This window comes from Anguilla anguilla, chromosome 2 (assembly GCF_013347855.1).
Source record: "Anguilla anguilla isolate fAngAng1 chromosome 2, fAngAng1.pri, whole genome shotgun sequence".
NCBI lineage: Eukaryota > Metazoa > Chordata > Actinopteri > Anguilliformes > Anguillidae > Anguilla > Anguilla anguilla.
The window spans coordinates 57993061-58020163 of record NC_049202.1 but is presented as its reverse complement, the minus strand read 5'-3'; the positions used below and the strand labels follow the sequence as shown (position 1 = coordinate 58020163).

The window sequence follows — 27103 nt, the reverse complement described above, 5'->3', positions numbered from 1 at the left end:
TGAAGTTAAACTTCACGAGGCTCTGTGCGCGACCGCTCGGACGACGCATCAGTTTACCCACCGACAGACCGCACCGCGGAACTGAACTGAGCTGAATGGTGCCGATAGAGGGAAAGAAAGACAGGAGGAAGAGAGGAGAAAAACACTGAGCCGCGGTATGAACGGTGATTGAGTGAAGGACACTGGCAGTTTTGTCAGCGGGGGCGTTGAGGCTTTGCAGCAGAAAGAGCTCACTGTTCTCTCTCGAACCCGAGAAGAGCAAAGCTTTCTGCCAACTGACAGAGGATCTGATCGCACCCATTTCATCCCAAAAACTTCCCTTCCTCTCTCTCTACGCCCTCCCCCCCCAACCTTAAACCAGGAGCAGCATCAGCGCAAATTCTGTTCTGGGCTGCACACCTGCCCCCAGTGTTCAATACAGGGGTTCCCAATCTGGTTTTTGTTTTAGCCCAGTACTAAGACACCTGATTCTACTTATCAAGCTCTTGATGGAAGACCATGATTAGTTAATTAATTGAATAAGGTGTCTTTGTACCAGCCTGAAACAAAGACTGGCTGCCTCACTGGTCCTTTTCGGATAAGACTGGGGACCCTCGGTCCAGTAGAATCACACGCCTGTTTAAAGAAGCTCATTGTGTTGCTCAGGTACAATTAGGAGAAAATATAAACAGGCCACTTCAGTCTGAAGAGTCTCTTGCAGTTAGCAAAGCAATAAGGACACAAACAAGCAAGATCATTTACTTAGCTGCCTACAAGTGGCAGAAGAGTGAGGCTTCATGAACCCCATCGTGGGCGGGGCTACATTGTAATGGGCGTGGCTATAGTGTGGTGGGCGGGGCTATAGTGTGGTGGGCAGGGCTCCAGTGTGGTGGAAGCCTCTGCTTTGTGTGAGCCAAGTGAAAGAACTTCTCTGTGTAGAAAAAACGCTATGATTGGTTCAAGTCAATTAATCACAGATAGTGCATGTTAAACAGCACCCTTACATTGCTACAGTTAGACAATGAACAGGGTCAATTGGAAATAATTAGAATGAGAATGACCGCTGCCACAGGGCATATTGGCAAACTTTGGTCCTTGTTTTTTGTAATCGTACGTGAGGTGGTAAGAAATAACCAAAAACGCTGGTGACCGCTGCAGGACATAGCACTGCGATGGCCCCTTTTCTCTACACTGTAATCTCAAAACAGAATTTAAGCGGGTTTGAAGCAGCAGTGGACGTAACCACGGTAGCGGTGTGACTGGGCATGTGCGTAACCAGAATGCGGTGACGCCATGGCTCAAACAGACACGAGCTGCCGACTGGGTTCACTAATCAGCAGAGAGCGATGGCGTCAGGGAGGTGACCTCAGTCTGCATGCTCAAGATTTCTGGGAAGAGAACCGATGATGTCATCAAGTTCAGGTGTTGGGGATGGGGGTGGGGGATAGATATGGAACTGCCTCTAAGATAACTCATGTGCATGCTCATACACACACACACAATGTGCATGCTCATACACATTTACAAACACAAACACTTGCACACACTCACATGTATGCATATATCACACCATATACACACACCACTTAATCACATCATAAACTGCACAAATACACACCATACAGCATAAAGTATATCCAGTATACTGTAAATTATACCCAATACATCCAAACCTTTCATAAACTACACTCTACATACGACATGCCAAGGATCATATATTATAAGCATACTATAAAAAATAGCAACTGCAGTAAAACTGTTTAAACCGCAATGAAGGTCATTGTTACACAGAATGTGTGGCTGCATCGTGAGGACCTGGACCAGAGCCACACTGAGTGATTCACTTCCTCTCAGCTCTGAGCTCAGGCAGTCCTCACACAGCCACACAGCTGAGACACATACACACATAAACACACACACAAACACATACACACACACACACACACACACACATGCACACACACATAAACGCACACACACACACACACAAACACATACGCCCACACACACAAACACACACACAGACACATACACACACACATAAACACATACACACAGACACATACACACATGCACACACACAAATACACACACTCGCACACACTCACACATATACACATACACACACACACAGGACCTTCTGTTCACAAAGCATCAGGCCTGTAACTCGGGACCTTCTGTTCACAAAGCATCAGGCCTTTAACTCTGGACAAAGAATCTGGCCTGTAACTCTGGACCTTCTGTTCATAAAGTACCAGGAATCTAACTCTGGACCTTCTGTTCACAAAGCATCAGGCCTTTAACTCTGGACAAAGAATCTGGCCTGTAACTCTGGACCTTCTGTTCATAAAGTACCAGGAATCTAACTCTGGACCTTCTGTTCATAAAGCATCAGGCCTGTAACTCTGGACCTTCTGTTCACAAAGCATCAGGCCTGTAACTCTGGACCTTCTGTTCATAAAGCATCAGGCCTGTAACTCTGGACCTTCTGTTCATAAAGCACCAGGCCTTTAACTCTGGACATTCTGTTCACAAAGCATCAGGCCTGTAACTCTGGATCTTCTGTTCATAAAGCATCAGGCCTGTAACTGTGGACCTTCTGTTCACAAAGCATCAGGCCTGTAACTCAGGACCTTCTGTTCACAAAGCATCAGGCCTTTAACTCTGGACATTCTGTTCACAAAGCACCTCAGTGTATAGTGCTGATCTGGGATCAGGCTTCAGTGTGTGAGTGCTGGTCTGGGATCAGGCTTCATTGTGTGAGTTCTGATCTGGGATCAGGCCTCAGTGTGTGAGTGCTGATCTGGGATCAGGGTTCAGTGTGTGAGTGCTGATCTGGAATCAGGCCTCAGTGTGCGAATGCTGATCTGGGATCAGGCTTCAGTGTGTGAGTGCTGATCTGGGATCAGGCTTCAGTGTGTGAGTGCTGATCTGGGGATCAGGCTTCAGTGTGTGAGTGCTGATCTGGGATCAGGCTTCATTGTGTGAGTGCTCATCTGGGATCAGGGTTCAGTGTGTGAGTGCTGATCTGGGATCAGGCCTCAGTGTGTGAGTGCTGATCTGGGATCAGGCTTCAGTGTGTGAGTGCTGATCTGGTATCAGGCCTCAGTGTGTGAGTGCTGATCTGGGATCAGGCTTCAGTGTGCGAGTGCTGATCTGGGATCAGGCCTCAGTGTGTGAGTGCTGATCTGGGATCAGGCCTCAGTGTATGACACTAGGAGGAGGTGTCAGAAACGGAGAGAGTTGGATTAAAGAAACATGCAGTGCATGGTGCAGCCAGGGATGTCAGCCTTTAGAGCTGGGCTGGGCTTACGATGAGAAAAACATGCACGCTCTACTGTAAATGGAAACAACGCCGTACAGCATGGGTGTCAATCTCCAGTCCTGAAAGACAGCAAAGTCTGCAGGCCTGGAGGGCCGCAGTGACTGCTGGTTTAACTCCAGTCCTGTGGGGGTGCTGTGTCTGCAGGCGCTTGTTGTTTCATTTCAATCAGGCCTTGAGAACAAGGTGTGTGCATTCTTTAGCCAATCAATGACTTAAATGAACCACTGTTGCCGAGAAACACAGAAATCCAGCAGACACTGCAGCCCTGAACGCCCAGTTGCAGAGCACTGTGTCTACGGCAGTTTGGGTGGACAGTAGACAGTGACACGCCAATACTGAAATATGTCACCTGCTGCTTCTGGTCATGCCACAACACCCCAGACATGCCCAAAAAATGGGAACAAATACCTCTCAAAGGTCACTGCAAAACTCTGCGAACCGTTCAGATTGAAAGCCCAGCACCCCATTTTGTCGCTTCTGAACAGCAGCATCTACTGTTCGTTTCGTTTTTGTGGCTTTGGTTCAAATCAGTTTATAGCCTACCTCAATTTCACATCAATTTATGTGGACTCTTTGGTGACTTAAATAGATCACTTAAGTGCATGAAACGAATAAAAAAAAACCAGCAGATGATGCAGCCCTACAGAACTGGAGTTTGACATACCTGCCGTGTATACGAGGATAAATCGATGAATCTTTCTGTAACTGCCACACAGACGGTATTCCACCATCACAGCAGAAGCAACATTGTGGGCCTTCTATCAAACTGTAACCTTCTGCTGTGCTGCTCTGCACGTGCTGCTTGGAAACCAAAGCTGTTAGTTAGCCGTACCGCATCTCCGAGGACTCATGAGTCAGAAGGAGGGCTGCCGTTAATGCGTTGATCCCTCAGGGAGCCTAAGTCACTTAACCTTAACCAGTCAACGGCAAACAGCACCTGGGCCCATATTCTGCGAGTAGGGAGGGCTGGCTGATCCAGGGTCAGTCCTGCATTTTCGCTCATTAGGTCGTCATATGAACGGCAAACCTGATCCTATATCGGTACTCATGATCTGGCAGGTTTTCAATAACACAGACCTACGGCTACAGCGCACGCTGACTCTTTTTGGGAAACTCAGCAGTTTTAAAAATACGTTTAAGTTTGAGGAGGCAAAAAAGTTGGCTAATTAAAATAAACTTGATACTCAGCCACTGCAGTTTTCCAGCGAAATGGCAGAGGATGGCACAGCCTCAACGACCTGGCGTGCCCACCGCGACCCCAGACACTACAAAACGCTGCTGACGGCAATCTGTATTAATCTAAGACAGAATGCCCATTGTTCAGCATTTATTTCATGCTACAGCGAAGAAAGGTGATAGGCTATTCTAACGCAAGGAAAATTTTTCCAACAAGGAAGTATTCCAAAACGACGATAGAAACTTATGACAGCACATAACCGGCGCTTTGTATAAGAATGGATGTGCGTGACCCGCAACAAGGCCGTGGTGAGGTGAGGTCGTCGGCAAACGGAGGCAACAAAGCTCGGAGCGGCCGCTGTATGGAACCGTCCCTTATAAAGACTCCGTTTACATTCATTTTACAGATAAGCCGCTCTTACTGCGAGTGAGTGGGGGATCATTAAGGTTCCACACCCGATCTTCCTCGAATCCTTCAACATGATTGAAAACGTGGATAATTATTATTATTATTATTATTATTTTGCCAGTGGGATGGAGGGGGGGCGTTGGGGGCTGGGGTTGTAGGGATATCTCCAACGTTATCAAAAATTTTAACGAGAACCTTATCAGTTCAAGACATACAGTGCTGAAGTCCATTTAAATTCCACAGTGGGCGCGTGCGCTTGACAAAGGGCTTCCCCGTGGTGGGTGGGTGGGTGTGTGCGTGCGCGAGAGACGGGCAGGGTGGTGTCGGTACAGCACGCGCTGGGCTCTTTGTTGAAATCAACGTTTCAAGCATCGACCGCCACGATCTGGACTGAACTCACATACAGCCTATCACAAATATAAACACAGTAACCTACCTGCATGTCATCAGTATTGGTTAATAGAGTATAACACAAAAAAGGTAAGGTCGGCACATCTCTAGTATCCTGGAATCTTCATCAGAATGTCAATCTATTGCGTCCATTGACAAAGTGATATCGCTTCTGGTGTTTTTCATGGAATAAAGAATAAAGATTTGAATTTTAAACGATATTATCGTAAACTGATTAAGAACAATTAATTTAATAGCCTACATATGACTGTCCCAAAGAAGCAAGACAATGCGACTAAGTTGATGCGCGGAGTCTCGTTTCTGCTGGTTACTTAGACATTATTTTCGCTGAGCCCAACGAATTACAGCTGCTAATGCACTATACAGCTTTCCATGCATTATCCCTGCTGGACGATTTACGCTAAGAGGTCGGCTGGGGAACGCGACTGAAACATCACCGACAAAGGATTGCGTCGAATGTGTGTCAGGCGCCACACAGCACAATACGTCAAAATGGGTTGCCTTATTTTATACCGAGTACATAAAACAAAAACAAAAAAACGAGCCGTTATCGTTCTGTAGCTCTTAGATTTGCAACACTTTCGGTGCCTCGCAGCAAATCGGATGAGAGCATGCCAAGCTGGCTGGCAAGGCTGGGCATTCGATATGCTTTGTGTGTTATTTATGCGGCGACCACGGTATTACATCCTAGAAACCAGAATCCCTTAGAAACAGGGTGGGTTGATAGAAACATATCCAGACCACATTTAAACCGCCTCTCGATAGGCTACGCGCACTGGTTCTGCTATACCGTCCGTTAATGCTCGTTGCGTCTGACATAATCGGAGACTACAGACTACAGACAATGTGCAATTCACCTTCGTGTCGCTTGCCACTAATGACAGGCGGAGAACAGCATGCTGGCACACGGACGCTGGGAGCTTTTGGGGAGCGGGTCGGGACAAAACAAAAACGCAGAGACGGTCAACACTTACCTGCAGTGCCGTATGCTTTAGCCAAAAGCCACCCTAAACTAGCGCATATTTTGGCTCTGTTGAAATCGTACTGGTCCAAAGGCTTTATCTCCGGAACCGTGAAAGCCTTCCTCATCGCAGTCGAATCCACCATAGCAGAATCCGTGCAGTGGCCTCCGGTGGGGGGAGAGGGAGGGGAGCGAGCGATACAAAGAGGAGGTAGCTTGGGGCGTAAAAAAAAAAGAAAAAGAAAAACGAGATGGAAATTCAAGGAGTCATTCTATTCTTATCTCTCCAGCTCGGGCCTGGAGAATACAGACATTGTGCATGTTGGTGGGTTTGGAGCGGCCGTTCTAGAATAATGTAATAGCATCCGAAATAAGAGGGGGTAGATTCAAGGAATCCCTTTTAAATCCGGGTAAATGATGTCAGGCGAGTTCGCCCCGTCTTTCCTTTCTTGAGACGACAGTTTCCGTGTCTAGGAGGAGACCCCTGTTTCGTCGGATTTAGAGGAGAAAATACATTATTTGACTCCGCTCCGCTGTCCGCCCATAGCGGTGTATTTTCTGCGCAGCTGAGAGCGGCGACCCGCTACCGACTGACCGAATTCCAGGTGCTCCACACGCACGTCATTCACCAGACGACTAGCCAATCGAGTCCAGGGAAGAGACTCAGGGACCCAGAAGGGGCGGGCTCTAATGCTTGGAAACCTCACTAAGAGGTATAGGGCATGAAAAGCTAGCTCATTGAAGCAGGTGCAATACAGGGTGTGCTTGTCATTGGTGACGCTTGTCCGGAAAATACCAAGAGTTTCTGATCTGTAAATAATTACTTACGCTCAACAGACAATTGCTGTAGGAAACAAATGTGTTTGATAGTAAAACATTATTTATGGTTCAAGTGAATTATAATATTAAAAAACTATAACCAGACAGACTCTGATAACTCATATTTAACACATCCATGAAAATGTAAATCTATTTCCAGGCCATTCATCGGGTATTGGCTTAGTATGAATATTTGAAGTCGCGCGACAGGTCACTTGAAATGCGACCAACTGTCCGCTGGGAAGGCTTTTTTTAGTAACCCTGTTGGCGTTATCCATTTATGACCCAAAACGCAGGACAATCGTTCCATATTATTGCGTTAAGGGCACAAAAACATGCTAGGCCTACTAATCTCAGCTCGTGGGGAGAATGTTTTGGCGATTTCAAGTCTGACAGCCTGCGGAGGACTGTGGGCTCCTCTGTACCATAAACAATAGATTTATCTCAAAGGTCAATGTTCAGCAAACACGCAATCTTTATATCATAAAATGTGATGTGCAAGTGGGGGTGGAACTGGCGCGGTCCAACACTTAATACATTCCTTGGCACGGAAATAGTTACAATGATTCAGGTGCCTTAACCCTTTCATGTAGCCTATAAGATCACAAATATAGTATGTGATTAGAATGTACCTTACTGAACATTCTAATGCTGATGTCACAATCACTACAGGTAACTGAAAACAATGGAGTTCTAGAACACTGACCTTGAGGTTTGGGGGGAAAAAATTCCAAAAAAGCTATAAGGGTTAAAGTCAAGTCATCATCTTGTTTCCAGTCATAGATAATTTTATTAACTGCTGTAACTTCAAAGGTGTATATCTGGGACCCTGGGCCATTAATTCATTATTACTGTTTAGTTTTTTAATATTATTTATTTAGCTTAAATTTCATTTATTAATTTGTATCATTAGTTATGCTCATGTGCATGCAGAATGCCCATTTTTAGGTACAACTGCAGCTATTGTATTTATTTTACACAGCAGAGTGTTTGTGCTATTTGTAAAAGCCTGAAATACAAAACAGCGGACTGTAGAATATATTTTAATGTCTTTTACATGATGCATTTCCCTCATTTGTATTTCACAGTTCAGGGCACAAGGGCAAATCTTTCATGTGTGTATCATTCTTGTCTCTTATATTTTTCAGTCAAATGCAAGCTCAAGTACATTAACAGCAAATTCACATTTCCATGGTAACTAGAATGTACAGTGCAGTCCATAGGTATTTGGACAATGACATGATTTTTGTTCTTTTGGCTTTGGCTTGGATGATAATACACAGAAATTAAAGTTGAAAGTCTGCACTTTAACCTCATACTCGCTACTTCATTTAAAATTCAATGTGCTAGAGCACAGAGCCAAAACAACAAAAATTTTGTCACTATCCAAAAACTTACGGACCTCGGCGTATTTTATTAATTAATTTATTTTTGGAGTGTAGGACCACACGTTACGTTGCACTGGAGATAAAGTCTGCAGGGTTTACCGCCTCGGCTGCCCGCCCAAACCGCACTGAAGAACCGTTCTAGTAGAACATGAACTGCATCAGCAGAGTGTCTCTGTAATAGAAGCCCTTTGTTCCTCCGCACGCGTCGCTTTAATGTGCGGCGATGCCGCAGCCACTCCGCTAGATGAGACCGTTATTATCGGGAAGTAGAAACGGAACACTCCACGTTAACGGTCACTTGCACTCGCAGTGCACTTAATTTAAAAAAAGTGTTTCTTATGCCCATAGTGAAACATTCATCCTCACTCGCTGTTATGACAGCTTAAATTTATGTGACTTTATGTAGTGTGTACAATTTATTGTAGAATTTTACTGATATGGATATTTCTAAAAAACTACATAACATATTTGTAAATGTTTATTACATTCGGTTAGCTCAGAAACTGCTCATATTAGCGCTGATAGAATAGGATAGTGAGGACCAGTGCCTGTGTGTGTAGCTACTGCTAGACTGTATTGCATATGTTGACTATATCTAGCTGTCCTCGAACTATCCAATCAAAATAAAAATAATTGACAGAAGTAGGCTACTGTGGGCAGGAGAGTTGATCCCCTCACAGGCAACTGGAGTGATTTTCCCCACAGATCAAAACTATTGTCCTCTCTTCCTTTTACAACTTGCCTGCATCTCCCATCAGACTCTTGCAAAAACAACAAAAATAGATTTTAGTGTGTTATGGTGTGAGATCACAAATATGCGGATTTCCAATTTTGAAAAAAAATAAGAAAAAAACATTACAAAGATCTACTCTTCAAAGGGTCAAAAAGTCCCCAAAACAAAACATGGTGTTAAGCCATTACCAATCTGTTAAACTGCCTGGAGTACACCCAATTCCACACAATCCTGAAACTTCCACAATCCTCTGCTGTTGACCATTGATTATTGTTTGTGATTTTAAGACTACTCAAGAGCCACAGCAGCCACAAAACAGCCAATGGCTGTCCAAGCCTGCCTGAGGAGGCGGTGGGGGTGGGGGTGGGGGTGGGGTGGGGTGTTTGGTGGGGTGGGATGGGGCGCGGGGGGGGGGGGGGGGCAGACCTAATTCTGGATCATACTGTATAGTATAACGGTTAGGGAACTGGGCTTGTAACTGAAAGCTCCTAGCTTTGATTTCCAGGTGGGGCTGCTATTGTACACTGTGGGGTGATTAGGTTGCCAGATATTGACAAATATTTGCAAGAATTTGACCAGGACAATGGGAGTTAACATTCCGACTCTTTCGAAAAAGTGACCATTGTAGCGGGTGTAACTGTTGCTTTGGGAACATATAGGGGAGCTGGGCTAGGGCACCTGCGCAGACTCTCTCGGCCAGAGTAAAAAAAAAAAAAAAAAGAAGTTCAGAAGTTGGTTGTGGTCAGATCGAACTATTCCGTGCTCTCTTATTTTTCTTTGTTAACGGTAACGTGACAGCTCTCTTTGTCGTTTTGTTGTTTTACTAATCTAGTTCATGTATGAAAGGGTTAGTGTGCCGTAGAGGCCAGGCATGGTATGGTCCTCGCCGCATTTAATAAAGCTGCATCTTCTAGTTGTACCGTCAGTCTGTTTGCCCTGTGTCTTTCTTGGTCGGCGACAACGAGCCAAACTGCAAGCTGCAAACCAAAGCATTACACTAAACCAAAGTGTGCCCACAGTGAACCAGGGTGCCATTTTCTCATATAATTCAATGGAGGCACCTGCTATAGCACAGTGTCCCCATCACAGCTCTGGTGCACTGGCACTGGTAGTTTTTTGTCATGATGAGGACTACGCTACAGAAGTATCCCAGCACAGACCTCTTCCTGATGCAGCTATCATAACCCTGTTGCACAAGTGTTCAGTAGGTTTCAGTTCAAACTTGGGGGATTGGGAGCAGACACACTGCTGGACCACCTAGACTCATGTAGTCAAACCTCAAGTCTCACAAGGATACTAGCTAGTCTAGCAATTAATTAATTTGGAAATATTGGAGGAGACATGTCTCCCTGTCCCCCCCAAACCAATGTGTGTGCCCTGTTATAACATAAAAGTACTGAGAAACAAAATTGTTAGATAAAATTGTGAACCTGTCCATGATAATACAGATTCTAAATAGTGGAAATCGGCTGTAGGGCAATGGACAGAAAGGACAGAGTTAACAGGTAATTGTGGGTATTTTCAAGGCAATATGTGTTGTTTTATGTGTTCAGTTCAGTTCAGGGGGTCTTTATTGTCCCTAAAAATTGAAAATCATTCAGAGTCCGAATATATTTAACAACCATGCAGAACAGTGTACAGTTGCCTGGAACGTCCAGCTTGTAAGGTGATGCCTGGTATTTCTGAATGTTCTCAAGGACAGCAGTATATTATAACGGTTAGGGAACTGGACTGGTAACTGAAAGGTCATGGTTTCCAGCTGGGGCGCTACCACTGCACCCTTGAGCGAAGTGCTTAAAAAATATCCAGAGGGTTTGTATATAAAAATGATGCAAGCATGTAAGTCACTCTGGATACCAGATTTTGCTAAACACCCAAAGTGTATTACTGATTTTGGAAATGACCTAATAACAATATTCATTTGTTTTTGCAATTTGAAAAGAAACGATTCAGTCTTTTTTGCTACATATTTCATTCATTTTGAATATTTTGAGTCAGAAACCAGTACCCCCAGCAACAGGAACATGCAGATTTTGGCACATGCCAATTAAGTGTGTTAAAAATCTAAGATGACTGAGTAGAGGCCTTCAAATGGACTGCATTTATATAGCGCTTTTATCCAAAGCACTTTACAATTGATGCCTCTCATTCACACACACACTCATACACAACATTGAAAGGTACCAATCAGTTTGTTGGGAGCAATTAGGGGTTCGGTGTCTTCCTCAGGGACACTTCAACACGCCCAGGGCGGGGGATCGAACCGGCAACCCACTGACTACCAGACAAACACTCTTACCTAAGCTCTTACCTAAGCCTGAGCTATGTCGCCCCCTTCAGAATTGATGGTCTTGGTAACAGCATGGACATGGTGCCTGAATTATGGGGTGAAAAAGAAAGATCAGACAAGCAAAATGTAAAAGTGAAAACCAAAGGGTTGGGCGTGGTATATCTAGTATATCTTTCAGCCACCCACTTCATCATAAGTCAACAGTACCAATGTGGGTAAATACAAAGTCAATAGGTGTTTTTTTCTTTGTCTAATGTCTCTCCATGTGCTGATTTGTTAAGTGATTGTGTCATTTTGACAATTTTTAACAGTTTGTGGACCATTCAGGCCAGGGAGGTGCAGTTTCTCGCATGCTTAGTAGTGGCCCCGGACTGTCAATCACACTGCGCACGGACCCGGCTTTCATGGGCGGGTGTCTCTGGCTCCATTTTGGCATTGCAAAAATTGCGCTTCCACGGCATGAAGACGATTTTCTCACGCCCATAGAATGTCAATGGGGGATGTCACAGTCACTTTGTCTGTTTTTTTTGTTTTTTTTTTACAATACGTGGATTGACCGCCCTCTGCTGGCTGAAAGTACATTCCTGTGTGGCGAAATGTGCCTTTCGCTAAACCTTCGTCGTGTGGTGAAAGACTGTAACTGCACCCTGCTGCTGAAACGAGCCGCAAGCACCTCTGCAGACAGCAAAGGGGTGTGTCAACATGAAGCTTCGAGGGGCTCGACTATCTCCTGCGTGTGATATTATACGCCCGGCGTCCAGAAAACGTCAGAAAATGGGATGTTCCGCTAGCGTCTCATTGTCGCCAGTCTTGGCTCATTTAGCCAAACACGCTGAATTGTCGCTGCGCATGGCCTAAAGCCATCCGGTGTCTTTGTTTTCCCTTAAACTTAATAAAAACACGTAGCTCGTGTCCTAATATCAGGGTTGATTCATTTCTTCTTCTTCATGTTTCCGTTGTGATGCATTTGATGTAAAAAGTTAATTTTGCCTCTGTTTTTCATTTTAACAAAAAGCGATATTTCAGGAATTATTTACTATTTTGGTAGCGTAGCCTACGTCATGAGTTTGACTGGCATATGACGGCTTGCCATAGGCTTGTGGCCATGTTCAGACAACCCTGTAAATGGCCATACCGCGGACAATGTAGATTTCGTCGAAGAAAGTATTCGTTTATCACAGCCTATCCAGCAAATTGGGATTGTATAATCTGTTATCTTTGGACATGAATTGTGGGGACAAACCAAAGTTTATATATCACAATCTCTCCGTTCTGGCTGCAGGCTAACACCTTTGATTTACGTCTATTGTTTTAAATGAAAGCCATGCATTGGGAAAACTGGCTGACGTGAAACTCGAAACACCGTTCCGTTTGATTTTAAAACAGTTAGCACTTTAAAAACGCTATTCGCACAGAATTCTGGCCAGGTAGAGTGCTGCCACATTTGGTGGCGGAATTGGCATCATAGTAGATGCCATTTTACCACGGGGTTCGGCTGTTCTACTTGGAGCCCAAAAATGGGGGGGGGGGTGGCTATGTACAAAAGGTTCTGTAATTTCTTAACGGTTCATCCGATATGTATGAAAAATACCCTCAAATTAAAGCTTACAGTCTGCACTTCAACCTCATTGTATCCTTTCAAACTTAAAGTGCAAGAGTACAGAACCAAAAAACAAAAAAAATGTGTCACTGTCCAATGAATTATGGCGCTCACTGTATATTTTGGCTCCAACGTCTAACAACCGCTCTTTGTTTCCTGGAGAACTCCCTACTTACAACAGTGCATTGTATGCCTATGCAGCATATGGAAACGAGTCATTGGTCATCCTTTTCGATGAAACAGTAATTTACTAAGAAAATGTTATTACAACAGCACCTGCTCTTTCATAAAGCGGCATTGGACCCTCATCCTATTCACAATTTCATAAAACCATGTGGGCACTGGAAACTGTGCAACAAAGCAAGTACATTATTTGATTAAAACTCATTTTTTGCTACGCTGGCATTCTATCTTGACACAAAACATAACACATTAAAAAATGTTTTGTCGGAATTGGATATTTATTATCCGTATGCACCATGAGTTTCGTCGCTAAGTTTGCAAAACAGTCAGCAAATGAATGCTCAGATTTCCCTTCCAGCTCCTGAAAGCTGCGCCACCCTCTCCGCACCTTCCGCTGCCATCTCCTTAAGGGGCGTCAACGAGTCGATGATACGACTTCATCACGCTGAGTAATATGAGTTATCTCCCCACCACCCAATCACAAACATAGCTTTGGGCCAATGGAGGGACCGCTGGATTGCGTATCGGTGTCCGTAGTTCATTCGCTTGCGTTTGATCCATCAGCGCCGGTGTGTCCAGACGATAGAACAACTGACGCGGATTGAAGAATACTGCGAGAAATGGATAATCGGGGCTATGGTTCATCAGGTAACACTAAACAAAATCAATTGCTTTGTGAAGAGTTGATGATGCAGATGTTACAGTTCAGGAAAAGTATGTCCATGCTTATCTAGCCAGTTCTGTTGTATAACTAGCTAACGGGTGCCTGGAGTTACTGTAGTTTACTCGCACAGCGAGTGACTCGGGATTGTAATTATAATTGCATCCGTGCGGTAAATCTGATGAAGTAGTCCGAGAAACAAGCAATGTTGTAACGTTAAGTTAGCTGGCTTTCTACACTTCAGTTCGCTGTGCCTTGATATCTGCCGAAAAGCAAGCAATCTCAGTTGTCGGGTAGCTGCTGGCTAGGCCTGCTGGTTAGCGTGTACAGTATTTGCAGGTCGTGTATCTCCTAAGAGTATTAGCCCAGGAACAGTGTGGGCAAATGCGTGGAACCGTAGATGTAGATGGAAAGGGGGATCTCGATTTAAATAAAAACAAAAAAGTTAACCAGTTAGCATGTTAGCAAAATGATTCTCAAACAATGGGGTGTAGTACATGGCAAGCTAGTGTAGCTGGAAGGCATGTTGGCATGCTAACGTAGATAAATTGCAAAGAAACGATGCGTTCTCTGCAAGACCTTGTGTTTTTTTTATTTTCAGCGTTCATTCAAGTGGTGGCCAGGCTGGCCAATAACGCATTTTTAAGCGATTAGTTCCTGTTAAAATGGAGTCTGTTCCTTGTGCACCAAGTTGTGACTGAATAAAATGGCCGCCATGTCCTTCGGCTTATGCTTCCCTCCTCCACACACCCCCTTTCGCACTGCTTTTGTTATGTAAGTTCAGTAAAAGAAAAAACCACGATACCCTACTTTCCCCCCCATTATGTTTAGATCTGAGCACCAAAAATGAGAGCTAATTCGTCGCAGATATTGGCTTGTTATGTATATCTATGCGTCATGACCCATACATGATATTTAAGTTGTAACCATAGAGCTGAATATCTAGGCGAGCAAACGTGAGCGGATAAATCGATTTTTCTCCTTTTCGTTTACAATTCGCTTTCTTTGTAACTTGGCCATAACTCGATGAGTAAATAACACATCGATGAGATGGTCAGAAATTAACGGTCAGTGTTGCTAGTTAACAGACTACGTCTACTGTTTGTCAGGGAAATGTCCACGGCTATATGATCGCCCCAATTTATCCAAAGAAGCTGTATTTGTTATTGGGTGGTGATTCGTCACGTCATCATAAAAAATCCTCCTCCAACATTACGTTTGAACACCATATTAAATAATGGGCTTGAGGAAAAAATAAAGTTTATTATTCAGTAATTTTTGACAGTATTTCGTTGGCTATTAGAAATGCATTGGGAGTACTTTCTGTACACTTGTGTGATTAAAAGTGTGTAATCTTTTATTTACAGGTTACTCTAACTGGGGTGGAGGTGGCAGCAGCTCCAGTAGAGGCAAGTAATATATGAATACCCGGTGCTTGTCTACTGAACTCTTAAAGCCACATACTGTTGATGTTGAAATGTAGTTTATGGCACTACTGACCTGACAGTGATTACCTGTTAAAGGGTTGACTTGGTGGGCTGTCCATCGGGAAAATATGCTGTTTTTGCTTCAGTATTGGAAAGTCACTTTGTGATACTGTGGGGTGCCATATGTAACTTCTCGAATTTTGAGGAAAACATTGCATTTTGTGATAGGAAATATTCACGGAGGGCGTTCTTTTCTTAACAGTGAAAAGCACAATGCTCGTGCTGGTTGGATGGTACTTTGTGCATACCCACAGGATGCCTGGAAGTCTATCCACCAATCACCATCTCTGTTGTTCAGTTGGTTTTTACCAACATACATTGTGTTTGGTGGAGTTCCCCTCTCTGCTGTTTTATTGTTCTTGTCTGAAATTAGGATATTATGCAGTCTGTCATTCATACACTTCAGTTCGGTTCAGCTCTTTCAATGAGGCAGCTTGCTTAAAATAGGAAGACTGGAGTTTTGGAAAAGAGTGCTCTTTGAACCCTCCAAAAAAACCAGCAAGTGGGGAGAAAAAAAGTCTGCAGTGGGATGAATTGTTGGGAGGAGCTTTGTTATAGAGAGAGCCTGTCCTGTTCGGCCAGTTAGGTGCTAGTAGTTAAACCTGGGCTAGCACATGACGAACTGACAACACAACTAATGATTGGTGCTTAACAAATACCATAACCAGTCATGTTATTGGTTTTGTGTGTGCTAAAACAGGGGTGTCCAATTTTATTTGAAAAGGGCCAGCTTGGGTGCAGGTTTTTGTTTCAGCCCAGCACTTGATGTGTCCTATTCATTTTGTATGGACGGAAAGCAGTCCGTTGAGTGCTGTGATGCCGTCACAGGTTCTCCATTTGCATGGAATGTACTCTGCCTTTGTTTTATGCAAAGGACGGTGTCCAACATAGCTTGCTCTGGCTCTTGAAACTCAGGTCAAACTTTCAACCTTGGTGTTGCAGATCAAATATGAACCAAAATTCTGCAACTGCATTGCCTGTTTCTCACCTCAGATGTTTTCAGAAAAATATTTTAGTGGACAGGTTAGGTGGAGAGAGAGAAATTTTATCAGCGCCTCGCCATATTGTTACATTTTGAAAAGGGGAGCTGAAACCAAGGCCTGCCGAGCATCTATCCAATCAGGTGCTGACAGTGTTCCATGGTAGGCTATGTCACTTGTTTGTATTGATCCCATAGAGACATTTATCCAACGGGACCTGCCTACACTATTTGCATACAGTACTTCCCATTTAACAGAGAGCATTTGGGCTTAAGTACAGTTGGGGCCTCATTTACTGAGACCCTTAGGCCGTGCAGAACAGAGGGCCATGTTAATGGTCTTACAGGTGCTAAAAGGGTTTGCACGTGCTAAAGGTCTTGGTAAATCAGGTCGTTTTTATGCTCCGCCTCCTTGCTGATTTAGACGAGCCCCTTTTTGCACCTCTCCACCCAGGCTCAGGAGGGTACGACCTGTACGGATACAAGGACTCCATGTCCAGCAGCGGGGGCTACGGAGGCGGCTACGGCGGCGGAGGGGGGACGGGCCAGATGAAAAGGGGCCTGTCAGGCGGTGGCATGGTCTCCACGGGAACCAGCGCCGACGCCGTCATCGCCAAGATCAACCAGCGGCTGGACATGCTGACCCAGCTGGAGGGGTCGGGCGGCATGAAAGGAGGGGGTCGTAGTGACAGGTAACCCCACCCACATAGTCTTCACCCACATTTAGCTGGCCCCTCCTCCTGTGTCCCACTCCAGTCCCTCTGTCCTGTCTGTCTTCAGGGATGTGATTTTATTTAATTTATTTTTTGTGATTAATCAGGAAATATAGAAAACATGAGTGCTTTATCGCACTGCTGCAGTGCACCTTCCACTCCACACATCCTGACACTGTCTGTGTCTCTGGAATGATCATTTTAATCCTTGCTTAATCTTTCCTCGGGCCCCGGTTGCCTCTGCCAGAGGCAGAGGACTTGGGGGATTTTGTCAAAAGCGTTGAGGGCATTTGCACTAGATAGACAAGCTGATGACCAACCAGAAAAACATTTAGGGTCTGAAAGTGGTTATTTCCTGATTAACCGTGAAAAAGTTACATCCCTGGTAGTCCTGTCTACCCCATTCCCTCATAGTTTACCCCCCCCAACCCACCCCGACTGTGTGTCTTTTTTTCCCCCCACCATAGAATAAATGGGAAGGACTGTAAAAATGTGACATCATATATTGTACTTATGTAATGCTGCGAAAGGGTAAGATTTTTGGAACGTGCTACCACATTTCAGGAAGAGAAGGCGAAACCTGTCTTCCAGAGTCAGTGCTGTTGCGTTCAGTCAGGCGTTAACGGTCCTGCGGACTAGTCTGGTCATGTGATGTGAAGTTAAATAAGAGGTCCACCAGCTGCTGAAGAGTCTGAAGCTTGTTAGACGGGGTCAGGAAATGGCGGGCGGTGTGTAACGTGGGCGGGGGATGGGGAGGGAGGAGGCTGAGGAGAAATGAGCGAACAGCGATAAAGAATGAGGAGTGAGGAGGGTCGAGTGGTCTCGGGGGATCTTTAAACGCAGGTTGCGTAACACAAACCTTGCAGGACAAAATGTGAAAAATCGTCCGCAGCACAGGCAGAACGGCCTCAGCGTGCAGCTGTACCTGCAGGGGTTTGGGGGGGGGGGGGGGGGGGGGGGGGGGGGGAGTGGATGTGGAAGGACCCCACCCCACCATACAGGTCCAAATGGAGTGTTGCATTGCTAGGCACGTGTTGGAGTTCGGAGGTTGGCTTCCCATAATGCAGCAGTGTCGACTAGTGTTTTTCAAGATCTGTCCAGCCACACACCCCCTACCCCAAAATACAACTCTGCATGCATTACCCAAGCTCCCCCTCTCCGTGTGTCCGGTCTCACATACACCCTTTATCCCCCAAATCTGCACCCCTCAGACACAACAGCCTCAGTGGTTCGGAAACCGACTGAAGGGCTTCGTCGTAGGGTCCCATTTCCTGCGTCATTCACGCCAAGTATGGAAGAATTTTCACTTTTCACCTGCCATCTGTCTCTGCTGGTCACCGTGGATCATTTAAATTAATATTTGTCAGGGCTGCTGTGCCCCCTCGTGTACGCTACCGGTACTGAATGGGAAAGATACGAGTGCACCGTGGACATTGCTGCTGTCATGGCTATGCAGTTAGGGAAGAACTGCGCACGGTGCTGATGTGTGAGCTCTGTACTGGGCAGTCTGGCGTTTAAAAGCTGCACAAGGCAAGGAATTATGTGTTATAAATATTCCACGAGGCTACCCTCTGCCCCCTGCTGGCCTGGAGAACTCGATAAGAGTCCACTGTTGGGTCCGCCTCTCATTGCATCACGTACATCTGTTTGTGAATTCACACACGCACAAAGAGCACACACAGACCTGGGCTCTATCCCAAAGGAGCTCTCCCAACATTGCCTTTTATTCATTGTTTTTTTATTTATTTTTCTTAATCGTGCGCTTCTCCAGTTGTGTGTCCATTATTATGACCACCATCTCCATTGTGACCAAACCTTTCTTCACAGAGCTGTAGGTTTGGAGGGGGAAAAGGTGGTGATGATGTCACTGGACAGTCATTATTAAATCACTGGAATTCTATGAAGCCTTGGTGCTGATTTGTCCCCCCGCCCCCCACCGCAGAATTTCCCTTACCCCAGTCAGCTCCCTGAAGCTGTCCACTCCATCCCTCTGCCCCCCGCCCCCCCTCCTCTTTGCAAAAATGTGGCACGGTCCTGTTGCCCACTTCCTGTCCCGCCAGTTGGTCTGAACCAATCAGCTCTGTCCATGTGCCTGGGCACCACACGCCCCCCCCCCTCCCCCTACTACTGGGCAGGGTTATGTTCAAGAGAGCCAGCCAGCTCCTCTCCACAAGAAAGTGTGTGTTTATATGTGTGTTTGCACGACATTCACAGAGAAATGTGTCATTGCAACTGCATCCAGACTTTTTCTCTCCTTTATTGATTTATTTCAAAAGTCTGGCTCATTAAAAAAAAGAGAGAGAGATGAAGAGGACAAAGCGACTCGGCTGAGTGGTCACTCCTTCACTATCCTTGCTCTTGCAGGTTTGACCAATACGAGTCCTACGACTCGCGCCCCTCCTCTGTTAACCCCCGCGATCTCTACAGATCCGGTAGCTATGGTTACGGCGAGGGCCCGTCGGACCTGCGGGGTGGTGGGGGCTACGGGGGCGGTGCCTACGACGGCTCCTCCTTCGGACCCGCCAAGGCGCGCCAACCGCGCGATTCCTACTCAAGCCCTGGCTGGGGCGGGCGACGGTCCCCGAGGAGGGGCGGGGCCCCCGGGGGCCCGGGCGGACGCGGGTTTGCCCGCCGACAGGAGCCCCCCATGGGTGGCGGCGGCGGATTGGGCGGTGCCAGGGGAGGCCACTCCCCCGGGGGGCGGGGCAGGCTCCCATCACTGCTGTCTCACCGCATGTACCCTGAGACGGGCGCATACCAGCCCCCCCCGCCCGGCCCCCAGGACCTCCCCAGCGGCAGGCCCTTTGGAGCGGGCCCCGGAATCCGGGCAGGCCGCCAGAGGGGGCGCAAGAGACCCGTCAACCGAGTAAGTACCGCCAACAAGGCGCTTGAAACAAACCCCCCTCTACCCCTCCATCCCCCCCACCACCCACCCAAAAACCACCTGTTTAGCCCCACGGGTTCCCAATCCAGGGATGTACCACCCTGTACACGCCCCTGACCGATAAAGACAACGCCCCCCACTACATTCTCTTATATTCCGCCATCCCCCTGGCAACGTCATGTCGTATTCCGTCCCCTCTTTTCCCAATTACGCAAGCAAACAAGTCTGTTGTTTTCGCCATTTTTGTTTTGCGTGAGCGTTCTGCCGTTCCCTGCTTCCTGCCACGGGTGGAGAAGGCGGGATTTGGGAATGGTTTTATTTGTGCGGTTTTTATTCTTTTTTATTTGCTTTTGTTTTTTGGTAATCATTCAGTCCTTTTTTGAGACGGTGTGTCACTTGTTGGGTCCAGACCAGAAGGAAAGATCAAGTTAGCAGCATTACTGGTTTTGGTTCATGTCCACAAGCTATAAAAACAAACGCTTTTAAAGAACTGTTGGCGGTAAACTCTCTTCAGTACTTCAGGTGAAAGGGACAGTGTAGTGCGTTAGCGATGGCGTGTAGCGCAAGGTTCTCAGACGGTGTTAAAGATCGAGTTCACGGACAAGATGATCAGTACCTCAGAGCCCTGAAGTCCTCTCAGGTGTGTGCGTGCGTGCATGCACGTGTATGCCTGGTTTCAGGTGGTGTTGTTTGAATATTTGTGTTTCTGTGTTCTTGCAGTGTGTGTTGGTATTTGTGCATGCGTGCGCACAGGCACTCAAGTTCATGTAGTGCGTGTGTGTGTGTGTGTGTGTGCGCGTGTGTGTGTGTGTGTGTGCGTGCGTGTGCGCGTGTGTGTGTGTGTGTGTGTGTGCGTGTGTGTGTGTTGATATTCAGTTTCCCCCCCAGCAGATAAACCCACAGAGGGAGGTGCAGAAGAAGAGAAAACAGACAGTTACCCCTGGAGACGAACCCGAGTCCAAGATGGGAAAAACAGAGACTGAGAACACAGAATCCACAAATGGTACACACCATGTACCCTAAACACTAATGTACACTTTATACCTGCATGCCTGTAACGGTGGTAATGCTGTGAGCTCTGTAACGGTGGTAATGCTGTGAGCTCTGTAATGGTGGTAATGCTGTGAGCTCTGTAATGGTGGTAATGCTGTGAGCTCTGTAATGGTGGTAATGCTGTGAGCTCTGTAATGGTGGTAATGCTGTGAGCTCTGTAATGGTGGTAATGCTGTGAGCTCTGTAATGGCGGTAATGCTGTGAGCTCTGTAATGGTGGTAATGCCGTGAGCTCTGTAATGGTGGTAATGCCGTGAGCTCTGTAATGGTGGTAATGCTGTGAGCTCTGTAACGGTGGTAATGCTGTGAGCTCTGTAACGGTGGTAATGCTGTGAGCTCTGTAATGGTGGTAATGCTGTGAGCTCTGTAATGGTGGTAATGCTGTGAGTTCTGTAATGGTGGTAATGCTGTGAGCTCTGTAACGGTGGTAATGCTGTGAGCTCTGTAATGGCGGTAATGCCGTGAGCTCTGTAATGGTGGTAATGCCGTGAGCTCTGTAATGGTGGTAATGCTGTGAGCTCTGTAACGGTGGTAATGCTGTGAGCTCTGTAATGGTGGTAATGCTGTGAGCTCTGTAATGGTGGTAATGCTGTGAGCTCTGTAATGGTGGTAATGCTGTGAGCTCTGTAACGGTGGTAATGCTGTGAGCTCTGTAATGGTGGTAATGCTGTGAGCTCTGTAATGGTGGTAATGCTGTGAGCTCTGTAATGGTGGTAATGCTGTGAGCTCTGTAACGGTGGTAATGCTGTGAGCTCTGTAATGGCGGTAATGCTGTGAGCTCTGTAATGGCGGTAATGCTGTGAGCTCTGTAATGGTGGTAATGCTGTGAGCTCTGTAATGGTGGTAATGCTGTGAGCTCTGTAACGGTGGTAATGCTGTGAGCTCTGTAACGGTGGTAATGCTGTGAGCTCTGTAATGGTGGTAATGCTGTGAGCTCTGTAATGGTGGTAATGCTGTGAGTTCTGAAATGGTGGTAATGCTGTGAGCTCTGTAATGGCGGGGTAATGGCTGTAATGATTTAAATGTGATTGTCTTGCAGATTCTACCCAGCCCAGTGGGGAAACTTCAGAGGGGAAGAGTTCGACGGTGAGTGTGTCTGTGTGTAAATGTTTGAGTGGCTGTGCGCGTGTGTATGTGTGTATGTGTGCGTGTGCGGCGTGTGTGTGTGTGTGCGCATGTGTGGTGTGTTAGAGAGACTCTGAGTGGTTGAGTGGTGACTCATTGTGCTTTTCTCTCTTGCAGCCAGCAAAGGTTAAAGCAGATGATGATGGTAAGCCTGCTTCCCACTCTGTGCTGTCATTCCCCTCTCCTCTCGTTTACCTGCTCCTCCTCCCTACCCTTCATGTCTTTCTGTCCCTGCTCTCTTCCTCTCTTGTGCCCGCCCCCCTCCCTCCATCTGGTTTCTTTTTTCATTGGTGTCTTTCTCCTACTCCCTCTCTCACTCCCTCCATCTGCAGCTCTGACCATGCAGGAGGAGATAAACCAGATGAAGAAGAAGCTGCAGACGAAGCCTCCCTCCCCACCGCAGGACAGGTTCCCCAAGCTGAGGAAGAGGAGGGGCTTCCAGGAAAGGTCAGGGGTCAGGCTTGGCTCTCAGAGGTCAGAATATAACATGGAACCTTTGCGTTCACTCTCATCCTATTTGTTAGAGGAAATCTCGCCAAAAAAAAATGAAATGGAAAGGGGTGGGTGAAAATGAAAATTTAATAGCTCGCTCCTTCGCAAGCAAATTTTTTGCTAGGGCACTGCAGCTGGAGTTTAATCAATCAATAGTAGACTAGTAGATTCCCACTGTATGAATATCCAAAACTATAACATAGTATTAGATAATGTATGGTACAGAAATATCAGAAGGCCTTGGCTGTCAAATGGTCTTATCCCCTTCTTCCTCCCTAGACATGATTCTGGGTGGATGTCAGGTTAAAAAAAACAACACATACATTTTTATTGCTAGATAAGATGTAATACTGATTCTGATTGGCTGAGCAGTTCTGGAGTCCCATTGGTTGGGCGCCAGTAGTGGGTGTAAATGTGGAGCAGGACGGTTGACGGGCAGCTAAACCCCATTACATTCGCTCTGTTAGTTGCGTAGTGATGCTCTTATCCTGCATGACGAACATTGGTGTCCCCCCCCCCCCCCCCCACAGGGTGATGTTCGCGTGTTCCGTCTGCAAGTTCCGCTCCTTCTACAGTGACGAAATGGCCGCCCACATGGAGAGCCGGTTCCACAAAGACCACTTCCGCTTTCTGTCCAATCAGCTGACGAAGCCCACAATTGACTTCCTGCAGGTGAGTCCCGGCTCTGCCCCTCTCTGCTATTGGTTGGATTTTTAGCCGCGGGAAGTGTCCCGTCTTCAGAGCTTGTTTCCCAGTGCAGTAATGCTGCTGACGCAGGAGTACAGTCAAACACTGACTGTGTGTGTGTGTTTGCCAGGAGTACCTGAACAATAAATGGAAGAAGACAGAGGAGAGGACGAAGCAAATTGAGAATATCAGCGCAGCGATCTGCCAGGTGTATAAGGAGCAGGACCTCACCCGAGGTGAGATTCCTGTGTGTGTGTGTGTGTGTGTGTATGTATGTGTGTGTGTGTGTGTGTGAGTGAGAGAGAATGCTAGATCTGCTAGAACAGTACTGCCAGACGTGGGCCCTGGCAATGCACCTTAATAAAACTAAAATTGTGACATTCCAAAAAAGATCCAGATCTCAGCGAACAAAACACAAATTCACGTTAGGAAGAAGTTATAGTGAACGTTCCTCCAATTACAATTATTTAAGATTAAAAATCAGTTCTGTAGGAAACTTTAACATTGCAGTGAAATGACTAAGGGAGAAAGCACGCAAGGCCTTCTGCGCGTCATAAGACGACAAATTTCTGTAGAGATTCCTATTCGAATTTGGCTTAAAATCTTTGGAGCTTATATTCAAACCAATTGCTCTTTATGGCAGTGAGGTGTGGGGTCCACTCATCAGTCAAGAATTTGGCAAAATGGGACAAATATCCAGTTGAAACGCTGAATGCAGAATTCTGTAAACATATCGTAGTTACATAGAAACACAACAAACAATGCATGCAGTGCAGAATTAGGCCAATACCCATTACTTATCAAAAATACAAAAAAGGGCAATAAAATTCCTAAAACACTGAAAACATAGTGACCCCCCACTCACATATCACTACAAAGCCCTGCAATATACCAGAAGTTGAGCAAAGTAAACAATCCCCTCACACAGCTGGTCCTGAGCCTTACTCTGTCTGTCTCTGTTTCTCACTATCTCCCTCCCTCCCCACCTTTTTCTCTCTCACTCTCCCTCTCCCCCCTTTACTCTCTCTGTCTCTCTCTCTCTCTCTCCATCTCTCTCTCTGTAGATATTGGAATGGAGCACTTCATGAAGAAGGTGGAGGCAGCCCATTGTGCAGCCTGTGATCTCTTCATCCCCATGCAGCACCACCTCATCCAGAGACACCTCAAATCCCCTGACCACAACTTCAACCGCAAGGTGAGCCTCAAATCCCCTGACCACAAATTCAACCGCAAGGTGAGCACCAAATCCCCTGACCACAAATTCAACCGCAAGGTGAGCCTCAAATCCCCTGACCACAAATTCAACCGCAAAGTGAGCACCAAATCCCCTGATTACAACTTCAGCCACTTTCACCCTGAAGCTGACCGCACTTCAACCAGACCGCTAGGGTTTTCTGTGAAACTGACCGCAATCTTTCAATCTCACGGCAACTGTTCTCCCTTAAAATGGCCTCAAAGTGACCATTTGCCCTGAAAGATATCATGGCTTTACTGCGAGGTGGACTATCATCTTGAAACTGACCATGAATCAACCAGATAGGAAACGCATGTTGAGCTGCTGCTGGCTCTGGTGCTTAAACAGTGACCAGCCTGAGCGTCAATAGCCCCTGTGCCCTGCGATCAGTCAGGCGGTGTTTCATTTGCGACTCTTGCTGACCTGTCATGTACGCCTGTCCGTGATTGACCTCTGACCCTTCTGTTTTTCGCCCAGGGCATGATGGAACAGTCGAAACACGCCAGCCTCTCGGTGGCACGCAGCATCCTCAATCACAAAGTCATCGCCAAGAAGCTGGAGAGCTACCTTAAGGTACCGCCTAGACTTTTTAGCGAAACGGCCTTAAATTGGGGGGGGGGGGGGGGGATTTTCCTACTTTTCCTAAATGTTGATTACGAAGCACTATGTGAAAAACCTGTTTTGTAAGAAACCTGTTTTTTTCCCCCCTACTCAGGGTGAGAACCCCTTCAACGGCAGTGATAAAGATCCTGAGGATTCGCTGATGGACGTGTCAGGGGCGGAGTTAGAGAAGAGCCAAGCAACAGTGGAGGATGGAGAGGGGGATAGTAACCATGCGCCCGTGGGGGAGGGGCAGAATGATGGAGCTGAAGTGAAGATGGAGGAAGAGGAGCTGGAGGGGGTGCTGGGGGAGGACTGCCTGGAAGGGGAGGAGGAAGGCAATGAGGGAGAGGCGGGGCTTAAGGAGGAGGGGGAGGGGCTTAAGGAGGAAGAGGCAGAGACTAAGGAGGAGGCAGAGGCCAAGGTTGAAGAGGAAGCGGTGCTAAATGAGGATGAGGAGGAGGGGGTGGAGGGTGTGCTGGGGGAGGATGAGGAAGGCGAAGAGGGGATAGAGGGAGATTTTGGGGACGGGGAAGAACAGGGTGTGGAAGGAGATTTTGGAGATGGGGAAGAGGGCGTTGAGGGGGATTTAGGGGAGGATGATGAAGGGGTAGAGGAGGAGGAAGAGGAGGGCGTTGAGGTAGAGGAGGAGGAAGAGGAGGGAGTGCAGGGCGAGGTGGACGATGAGGAGGAACAGGACGACGACGTGGCCGTGGTGGAGGACGATGACGGAGTGGTTTTGGTAGAGTAACACCTGAGCCCCCCCCCCCCCCACATCCTGCGGGCACGACCATTCCCGTCGTGTCTGTGATTCTGATTGGCTGGGGAGGGAATGCCTTCTGGCCAGCAGCGCCCCCGTGTGGACAGTACACTGCAGCTGCTCACACTCCAATCCAACTGTGACATCCTCCCGGACCAATAATCAGGAGTCTCACCTCCCCTTTCCAAACACACGCCCACACTTGCGCTATTGTTTTATTTTCCTGTGTGTATACATTTATTTTGTTGTGCCTTTTGTCAAGTTTGATGGCAGGGTTTGTTTCTCTCCTTAGATCCAAGAATAAAAAGGGGCGGGGGGAGGGGGCGGGGAGGGAGCCTGGTTTCAAATTTTTATCGTAACGTCTTGACGACCACCTGATTCGGGAAACACGTTTCAAAAAGGGAAACTGCAGTGTGTTAGGCGGGAGTTCAGAGTGTCCTCACTGTTTGACCTGAGCCGAAACATCATCTTTTTGTTGGAAGAATGGGACGGGGTTAATTGTTTTTACATTTTATTTTCTCTTTTTTTGACAGATAAAAATAAATGTTTGTTAACACATCTGTGTATGGTTGGAATGATTTTGGATTGGTGCCTGTGGATGGAGAAGAAAATGTATCCAGTATTGGAAATGTGAAGTTTTTTCGTGGATGGAATTAAATGTTTTACAAACCGAAACAAAACATAGTTCATACACACTGACACTCAGTGTCTGTTAGCAAAGACCTTGCCCAAGCATTCAGCCATGCATTGTCTATTGAGAAACATTGGGAGTAGAATGGGTTGTACTGAACAGTTCAGTGACTTTCAACATGACACTCATAGGATACCATCTAGCCAACAAGTCTGCCCTGCTAGAGCTGCTCCAGTCAACTTTAAGTGCTGTTATTTTAAAGTGGAAATGTTTAGGAGCAACAATAGCTCTGCTGCGTGGTTGGTAGGCCACACTAGCTCTCAGAACGGAACTGCCGAGTGCAGAAGTGTGTTGCACGTAAAATATTTTGTCCTCAATTGCAGCACTCACGACAGAGTTCCAAACTACCTCTGGAAACATCAGCACAAAAACTGTTCAAGAGCTTCATGAAATGGGTTTCCATGTCCAAACAACCATACACAAGCCTAAGATCACCATGCCCAATGTCGAGCATCGGCTGGAGT

The 27103-nt window shown here is 46.6% G+C and overlaps 2 protein-coding genes across 10 annotated transcripts in view; one reads left to right on the top strand and one right to left on the bottom strand.

Moving 5' to 3' along the window:
- LOC118221382 (calmodulin-regulated spectrin-associated protein 3-like) overlaps positions 1 to 6884 on the bottom strand; it is a 34244-nt gene extending 27360 nt beyond the window's left edge. For all 6 annotated transcript variants that reach the window (XM_035406411.1, XM_035406414.1, XM_035406412.1 and 3 more), the window contains exon 1: positions 6275 to 6884. In XM_035406411.1, coding sequence (XP_035262302.1) covers positions 6275 to 6407 — 133 coding nt within the window. In that variant the 5' untranslated portion in view covers positions 6408 to 6884. The remainder of the gene's footprint in view (positions 1 to 6274) is intronic.
- Positions 6885 to 13770: 6886 nt separating this feature from the next.
- Positions 13771 to 26506, top strand: akap8l (A kinase (PRKA) anchor protein 8-like). 4 transcript variants are annotated; one of them, XM_035406182.1, is made up of 13 exons: positions 13771 to 13922; positions 15303 to 15344; positions 16856 to 17093; positions 19479 to 19980; positions 20887 to 21001; positions 22090 to 22136; positions 22293 to 22320; positions 22508 to 22622; positions 23198 to 23339; positions 23485 to 23590; positions 24419 to 24549; positions 25066 to 25161; positions 25304 to 26506. In XM_035406182.1, the coding sequence occupies exons 1-13, from the start codon at positions 13895 to 13897 to the stop codon at positions 25937 to 25939; spliced, it is 2226 nt and encodes a 741-aa protein (XP_035262073.1). In that variant the 5' UTR covers positions 13771 to 13894; the 3' UTR covers positions 25940 to 26506. The 4 variants fall into 4 exon arrangements, with proteins under 4 accessions (XP_035262073.1, XP_035262071.1, XP_035262072.1 ...); XM_035406180.1 differs by having other exon boundaries at positions 22508 to 22649; XM_035406181.1 differs by having other exon boundaries at positions 13772 to 13922; positions 20875 to 21001.
- The last annotated feature ends 597 nt before the right edge of the window (positions 26507 to 27103 follow it).

Excerpts from the sequence above, each read along its gene's own strand:
- akap8l (XM_035406179.1), top strand. The coding sequence starts at position 13,895 with ATGGATAATCGGGGCTATGGTTCATCAG. Across the intron at positions 15,345-16,855 it reads TGGCAGCAGCTCCAGTAGAG|GCTCAGGAGGGTACGACCTG; the intron begins GCAAGTAATATA and ends CTCTCCACCCAG. Across the intron at positions 22,137-22,292 it reads CAGAGGGGAAGAGTTCGACG|CCAGCAAAGGTTAAAGCAGA; the intron begins GTGAGTGTGTCT and ends TCTCTCTTGCAG.